Source organism: Lupinus angustifolius, unplaced genomic scaffold (assembly GCF_001865875.1).
Source record: "Lupinus angustifolius cultivar Tanjil unplaced genomic scaffold, LupAngTanjil_v1.0 Scaffold_71_13, whole genome shotgun sequence".
Lineage (NCBI taxonomy): Eukaryota > Viridiplantae > Streptophyta > Magnoliopsida > Fabales > Fabaceae > Lupinus > Lupinus angustifolius.
Genome location: NW_017723453.1, coordinates 1 through 8,357, shown reverse-complemented (window position 1 = coordinate 8,357; position 8,357 = coordinate 1). Strand labels below are relative to the sequence as shown.

The window sequence follows — 8,357 nt, the reverse complement described above, 5'->3', positions numbered from 1 at the left end:
ATTATCAGAGTATTAACAATATAGCAAAGATACAGAATATAGCAATTAATTCTACTATACAAGTTACCCAATTAAATGCAATAAAGAGAGATAGAGAGAAAAATCCTGCAACACGATTTTTATCCTAGTTCGTTTGCTTGTCCACCGCAAACTACATCCAGGCCTCCCGGCTGATTTGGGAGATTTTCTTCACTATAATTGAATCAATGTTTTTACATGCACATCATCCAATTCGGCATAGCCCCAGCCAAGAACCTCTGTTCTTTTCTTATCTAGAACTCTAAGCAATATGAAGATACAACTCAATCTCTTAGGTGATACGACACCTTGAGATTCCCAATGTTACAACAATTTTTTACAACAAAATTCTAGAGTAAACTTAAGCAATTATAAAGGTCATATATGACAATTAAGGCTTTACTCTAAACACCTAATACAAACTCATGCAATATGACAATGTATTAGTTTCAAAACAGAAGTTACAGAATGTAAAAACTTCACAAAAAGCATCAATAATATGCATGAACATGTGAGATGAATGATGAGAAATATATCATGAAATGCCACTCAATCCTAAAGCATAGAATTCTCTCCTTTCTAAACTCACAAATGCACTAACAACTAGATGCAACAAATATCACGAAAAATGCTCTAACTCTCTAATAAATGCAACATGCAACTTATGAGATCAGTTCTGAATACGCAGTTTATAAAGAATCAGTTCTGAAGCTCAGTTAATCGATTAAAGCCTTGGTTAATCGATTAACGTTGTTCAAAAACGTAACTGATTCTGTTTTCCAAGCTTTTCAGTTTCAACAACTTTTCAAACAGTTAGATTAATCGATTAACGTGTGCCTTAATCGATTAACAACATTTTTAAATGTGTTCTAGTAGCAACAACTTTTCAAAGTCGTGGGGTTAATCGATTAAAGTATTCGTTAATCGATTAACAGCATTTTTCATGTGTATTTTTAAATACAAAACCTCAAATACGTTATGCACTTAGTTCATACATGTTTAACACTTAGTTTATGCCTAGAATGCACATATACATGTATTTATGTGATGCATGAACATATTATGAATGACATATCTCAAAGATGAAATGATTTAAAAGATTTATGCATATGAGATATGTATAAGGTGACCTAAGCCTTAGACTCAACTTAAACTAATTTCTAGTCTAAGCCTAGTACCAATCAAAAGACTTAAGCATGTTGATTTGTTGGTGATCTTCAAGCTCTTATTAGCACAAGTTGTCCTCATCAAAACCATGACATATAAAGAGAGCTTTCCAAAGTGTTCCTCTTGACATGCACACTTTCAAGTAGTGGAGTTGAGGTTTATTCTCTATGGTTTAAATGTTAAGCTCGGGTCCTACTAGTAGCATTCTCGATGTGAGATGTCTTAGGATGGGCATATCGTCATAAAAGATGGATTAATAGATTTAATTTGCTAACTTCGGTTAGTGTGCATATTCATTGTGAATAATGAATTAGTGGAGAGGAAATTTACAGGAGACAAACGAGCCCCGAGATGTTGAGAGGGGCGTGGATGGCGGTGATTTGTCAGCAAAATCTTGAGGGAGAGTCTAGGTGAGACGAGTCCCGTGTATTCTTGGATGACGTATTCTGTTGGATCGGACAGTGCTCACAGCACAAACTAGATAATCTCTAACAACCCCTCTTTGCAATCAGGATCGATGAGAGGGATTCCAAGAAAGCGTTTGATACGACACAGTCCTGAAATGGACAATTCCGTTGGAACAAATCGATCATATATATATCCTTGCGAGGAATAAGTTTTGGTGCGATCAAATCGGCTTGTTATGGGATTGTACTCTCGGTTATTTCCGAATAGTTATTGGGAGGATAATGAAGTAAGGATGGTGGACATATGCATAGCATGCATACATGGTATTTATCAATATTGATTCTAAAATCATAAGCTTTATACTTCATTCATCATTAATATATGTGTGTATGACCATATGATATATATGTACTTGTTCTTTGTCTTGGGGTGATATTTTGTATAATTTCACGACATCAATGATAAGTTTTTCATTAGATGTTTTACTCCCTCTCTGTCTTTCTGGTGTACTCGTATACATCCATGTGTAGATGGACAGATCAGTGATGATCAGGGGCTACCGCTTTACTATGTCCCGGAGGGGCATGGAGCGTTGAAGGAAACAGATAAATCTACACTGGTCCCTGCGACCTAGAATTGGATCTCGTATGGATTGGCTATATGTTGTATCTCCCGGCATATTACGCAGTTCGAGAAGCATCGTTCACCCTATCTGAGCGAAGGTCCATACCTTTCGGTCCATCCACACTAGCTGAGGCACGAGGCAGATTGGAGGTTGTCAGGACCTAGCCCCAACCGAGATTCTCATCTACTGACTCAACGCCAAGAGGGACAAAAGGAGCAGTCATGGCTACTTCATCGGGGCCTAGGGGTACACCCCGGACCCTTCGATGGATTGAGCAGCAAATGAGGTGGTGGAGGATGAGGATGATGACTGTGTAGAGTTAATTTGCATAGAAGATTCGGTGGAGGTTATAGAGATCTCTTCAGACTCGGAGATCGAGGAAGACCCAGGTGAGGTTTCCAGTGCACCACCGGTCTAGGAGCTCCTTTCTTTCTTTAGATAGGGAACTTGTGTAGGGCACTTTTGTAATGTTAACGCCCCCGACATTATTTTATTTTTAGTCTTTGTTAGGGGCGAAGAATAGACTCTGCCTTATATTTTGTAAACCATTATGTACGTATTATAAATTCAAGAATTGATTAATGAGAAGTATTCAGAAAAGAATCGTGTTTCTTTCAATTTCATTTTAAGTGTTAAGAAATTATTTCCGCAAAGGTTTGAAAATATGATGTCTTGAAAGAGAATAGATAAAATGGTAAAAAAAATGATTTGTAAGTTATATGTTACGTATAAGAAATAAAATTTACCCATTTTTCCAAGAGATTAAATATAGTAATTATGAAATGATTTTCTGTGCGTTATATTAAGTGGTATCAAAGCGGTTCAATCCTATCCGGACTGGGCATGGCCTTACATGCTTTCTAGTGTGACTTTGTGTGATTGTTTGATTATGATTTCCGTTTGAAGACGAGAATTTTGTGTATTTATGATTAGAGGAGTAACGTATATAAATCTAATGTTCTCAGATTTAAGATGTGGGACATGGAACTATGAATCTGGATTTCATGGCTGCGATGACGGCAGCGATTCGTAATGTGAATTCTAACTTGCATCAATTGAATCATCAACAACAAAAACCCCAAGAACCCGCTCTGTACAAGGGTTTGGACGAGTTTTGTCGTCGCAACCCGCCTAAGTTTGAAGGAGGATTTGCACCAGATGCTGCTACCAATTGGATCCAAGAGTTCGAGAAGATTTTTCGGGCACTAATGTGAACCGAGGAGCAGAAGGTCACCTATGCGACCTACATGTTGTCGAAGGAAGCTGAGAACCGGTGGGAGTTCACTCAACGCCAGATGGAACATGAACACCAAGTTGTCAACTGGGCAACTTTCAAGGATAGGTTTCTACATAAGTACTTTCCGGCGGACATGAAGACGAAGAAACAAATGGAATTCATGTGTCTGTAGCAGGGGAACATGTCAGTTGGGAAGTATGCTGCAATGTTTGAAGATTTGGTGAGGTATACCCCACACTACAATCAAGTGGGAAATGAAAGGTCTATGTGTGCCAAGTTTGAAGAAGGACTTAGACAAGATTTGAAGGTGATGTTTGTTCATCAACAAATACCAGATTTTCCAACTATGGTCAACAAATGCAAAATCTATGAGGAGAATGTGAAGTCAACGAATGTCGCACTCAAGAGTGCCATGCCTCGAGGAAATTCCTCAGGACCTCAAAGGAATTTTGGACCGAATCGTGGCAGGGGGAAGCCTTTCTACCACAACAAGAAACCTTATGAATTTCCATCTGGAAATCAACAGAAGTCACTCTGACCACACAACATCTACAACAACCACAATAGCAATCAGGGTTCTCAAGCTGGGAACTCCAACAACAACTCACCACCTTGGTGCACGAAGTGCAAAGGAAATCATTTCGGTGTCAATTGCCCTAATTATTATCACTGCAATCAACCTGGATACATCAAGTCGGTGTGCCCTAAGCTGAAGAAGGAAGGAGTGAGTGTTGTTCGGGCGGCCAGACCTTAGGCCAAGGGAAGAGATGTTCACCATGAGCGGAGCTGAGATCAAGGAGGATGAAGATCTCATTCAAGGTACATGTCTTGTTAATGAGATTTCCTTATATGCACTGTTTGATTCGGGTGCGATCCATTCATTTATATCCATTGATGTTGTTAACCGATTAGAATTGCCTATAGTTTCCTTACCTTATGATCTAGTCGTGTCTACGCCTTCAAACGAACTCGTTGTAGTTTCAACTGTATGTTCACAATGTCCTAGAGTATTAGATAACAGAACTTTCCTAGTAGACCTGATATGTCTACCCTTATCCCAATTAGATATCATCTTATGAATGGACTGGCTATCGAATAACCACGTTCTCTTGAACTGTTTCTAAAAAACGGTAATCTTAAGCAACCCTAAAGAACCAATAGAACCTCGTTATGAAACCAAAAGCACAACTGCCAATCAAATGGAGAAGTTCTTGAAGGATGGAGCCCAAGTGTACATGTTGTTAGCAACGTTGGAGAAGAAAGAAAGAGGAAAAATTCAAAGTATACTGGTAGTTCGGAATTTCTCTGAAGTTTTTCCGAACGATATTCCTCGTTGACCCCCAGTAAGGGAGATAGAGTTCGCCATCGATCTAGTTCCTCGAATTGTACCAATTTCTATAGCTCCCTATAGGATGGCACTATTAGAGTTAACGAAATTGAAGAAACAATTGGAGGACCTACTAAAAAAACAGTTCGTCAGACCAAGTGTTTCTCTGTGGGGTGCTCCCATTTTGTTTGTGAAGAAGAAGGACGGTAGCATGCGGTTTTATAACGACTATCGACAATTGAACAAGGCGACTATCAAGAACAAGTACCCGTTCCCAAGGATTGATGACTTGATAGACCAGCTGAGAGGAGCTACAGTGTTTTCAAAGATCGATCTTTGATATGGGTATCATCAAATATGTGTAAAGTCGAAAGACATTCCGAAGACATCTTTTCGGATGTGTTATGGCCATTATGAATACCTTGTAATGCCATTTGGTGTGACCAATGCTCATGTAGTGTTCATGGATTACATGAATAAGATTTTTCATCTTGCATGTTGATGCAACAAAGGAAAGTAGTGGCTTATGCGTCAAGACAGTTGAAAACACATGAGTAGAACTACCCAACGCACGATTTGGAAATAGATGCGATCGTGTTTGCTCTCAAGATATGAAGACATCATCTGTATGGCGTGAGATTCGAAGTTTTCAGTGGCCATAAAAGCTTGAAGTATTTGTTCGACCAGAAGGAACTGAACATGAGGCAAAGACGATGGATGGAATTCCTCAAGGACTACGATTTTGATCTTCAATACCACCCCGGAAAAGCTAACATGGTGGCTGATGCCTGGAGTATAAAGTCTCTACATATGACAACCATGATGGTTAGAGAAATGGGATTGATAGAGGATTTCAGAGATTTAAGTCTCGCGGTTCAAGTAAGACCTAAAAGTTTGACTATAGGTATGCTTACCATAACGAATGAGTTTCCGGAACAACTAAAGGGTTTGCAAGGTTCGGATCCAGAACTACCAGAGAAGAGAGTCTTGTTGGCTGAAGGAAAAGCTCCGGAATTTCAGGACGGACCCGACGGAGTACTTAAATGCAAGAATCGAGTCTGCATGCTAAGAGATCCCGATTTAAGAATGGCAATCTTGGGTGAAGCAAATAAAAGCAAGCTAAGTATTCATCTTGGAGCTGCCAAGATGTATCAGGACCTGAAGAAGATGTTTTGGTGTTCTGGTATGAAGAAGGATGTAGTGGAGTATGTCTCACACTGCTTGGTGTGCCAAAAAGCGAAAATTGAGCACATGCGATCCGGTGGAGAACTTCAACCCTTGAATATCCCAATTTGGAAATGGGGTAGCATTTCAATGGATTTCGTGAGCGGTTTTCCACGAACTTAGAAGGGATACGATGTTGTTTGGGTAATAGTGGAGCGTTTGACGAAGACATCCCACTTTCTACCAATCAACATAAAGTACTCTTTGGAGAAACTGGCGGACTTATACATCAAGGTGATTGTCCGATTGCATGGTATTCCTACAAATATCATCTCGGGTACAGACCTGCGCTTCACCTTGAAGTTCTAGAATGGTTTGAAAACAACTTTTGGGTACTAAGTTGAGTATGAGTTCAGCCTACCATCTGTAGACTGATGGTCAATTAGAAAGAACCATTCAATCATTGGAAGATCTTCTCAGAGCTTGCATGTTGAAGCATTCGGGAAGGTGGGTTGACTACCTACCTTTGATTGAGTTCACCAAAAACAATAGTTTTCATTCAAGTATCGGAATGGCGCCATACGAAGCTCTATATGGAAGAAAGTGTATAACACCCTATGTTGGTTTGAGGCGGGAGAGAATCTAGTGTTAGGACCCGATGTGGTTCAATAGACGATGGAGAAAATTAGAATGATAAGGGAAAACATGAAGATTGCACAGAGTAGACAGAAGAGTTATTATGACAGGAAAAAAACCCCTCTGAGCTTTGAAGAAGGAGATCATGTGTTTATGAGGGTGGTTCCAACAACTGGCATTGGCAGAATGCTTAAAACTCGTCAGCTTACCCCTAGGTTCATAGGGCCATACCAAATCATTAGAAAAGTTGGACTGGTAGCTTACCAAATAGCCCTGCCCCCTTTGCTGTCAAACCTACATAATATCTTCCATGTGTCCCAACTCATAAAATACATTAGTAACCTGTCACATGTCATTTAACCTGACTCAATTCAGCTAAAGAATAATCTCACTTTCAAGACATTGCCGTTGAGAATTGTTGATCAGAGTTTGAAAACTTTGGGAGGCAAGGAAAGCGTCTTAGTTAAGATGATTTGGAGTCAAACGAATGGAGAAGATGCTACTTGGGAGGTTGAAAGTGGCATGAAGGAATCATTTCCCCATCTATTTTCTTAGAAGGTACATTTTTGAGGACGAAAATCTTGTAAGTTGGGGAGGATTGTAACACCTTGTTTTTTCGAGTACATTTAATTAAGTAATTAGTTGTTAATGAATTAATTATATAAATTAATCAGTAATTTTTTAGGCTAAACATCAGTTGTGTTTTAGTCTTGTATTATAATATTCTTGCTTGCCCTATTTTTTCAAGATTTTTGGAGAATAAAAGTTTCCGAGACGATTTCAGGTCGTTTTATCGAGTTTTAGCCCATTTTTTGAGTTCCGTAACTCGAAATTGAATTCGGTTTATTCCGTTGGCTTCGAAATATTATTTCTAGTCAAAATAGGCACCAAGTTTGTCCGTAACTCCACTAGGTATTTTTCACCTTGAAATTCAATTTTCGACGTTTCGGGCAAAAAATCTAAATCGGTAGATCGTATATATCCGGACGAACTTACCTGGTAATACTCGGGCACGACTTCAATTGAGAAATCACATTGCATAAATCAAGTCGGAGTATTAATCACATCATGGATCAATGGCTTGTCAAACAAGCAGAGACAAAGCTTCCATAATCCCCTAAATCACTCACCAAATCTCCTCACTCCACCACCATTAGACACATCACCTAAGCTAGCCTAAAGCTAGATTTCCTCTCATTAATTTTTAGATTTGAGAGAGTGTGAGGCTCTCCTATAAATACCTTACCTCATCCTCTCATTTTTACACAAATTCTCCTAAAGAAAGTTAAGGTATTCTTTCTCTTTTTCTCTTCTCCATTTTTCTCCACATACACCATGAGAAAATCATGATCTCTTAGTATTCTATTCATAGATTTGAGTTTATGTTTCTTTTCTTTAAATATTTTGTAAGTCATGACTAAAGGGAATGATAATGAAATCATATAAACCTTTGTGTAGATTTTGACTTATGTAAAACTTAAAATTTCTTCCTTGCTCTTAGATGGAAAAACTATATCTTTGGACAAGGTTACATGAGTTTGTTTGCTTTAGAAATATTGGAAATTAATGTTAGTATTTGAATATGTTTAAAGGTGATGATTGGAATATCAAAGGAACCTTTATTGTGTTTAAGAAAACTTTATGTCTATTCTTGAAAATTCAAAATGTTTATGAGTTTTTTTGAAAAAATTTCATTTTTAAAAGGTATTATGTGTAAAAGGTTGTTTAGCATATGTTATTCTTTGATTTCCAAGTTAAAGTAATGATTTGGGATA

General features: G+C 38.4%; 1 protein-coding gene across 1 annotated transcript; it reads left to right on the top strand.

The window, feature by feature from the left end:
- Positions 1–6,621: 6,621 nt before the first annotated feature.
- LOC109339336 lies at positions 6,622–7,092 on the top strand (the record flags this gene model as incomplete). Its single annotated transcript, XM_019576751.1, has 2 exons — positions 6,622–6,837; positions 6,958–7,092. Coding segments are annotated over exons 1-2 (351 nt in total), but the record flags the coding sequence as incomplete, so codon positions are not given.
- Between the last annotated feature and the right edge of the window lie 1,265 nt (positions 7,093–8,357).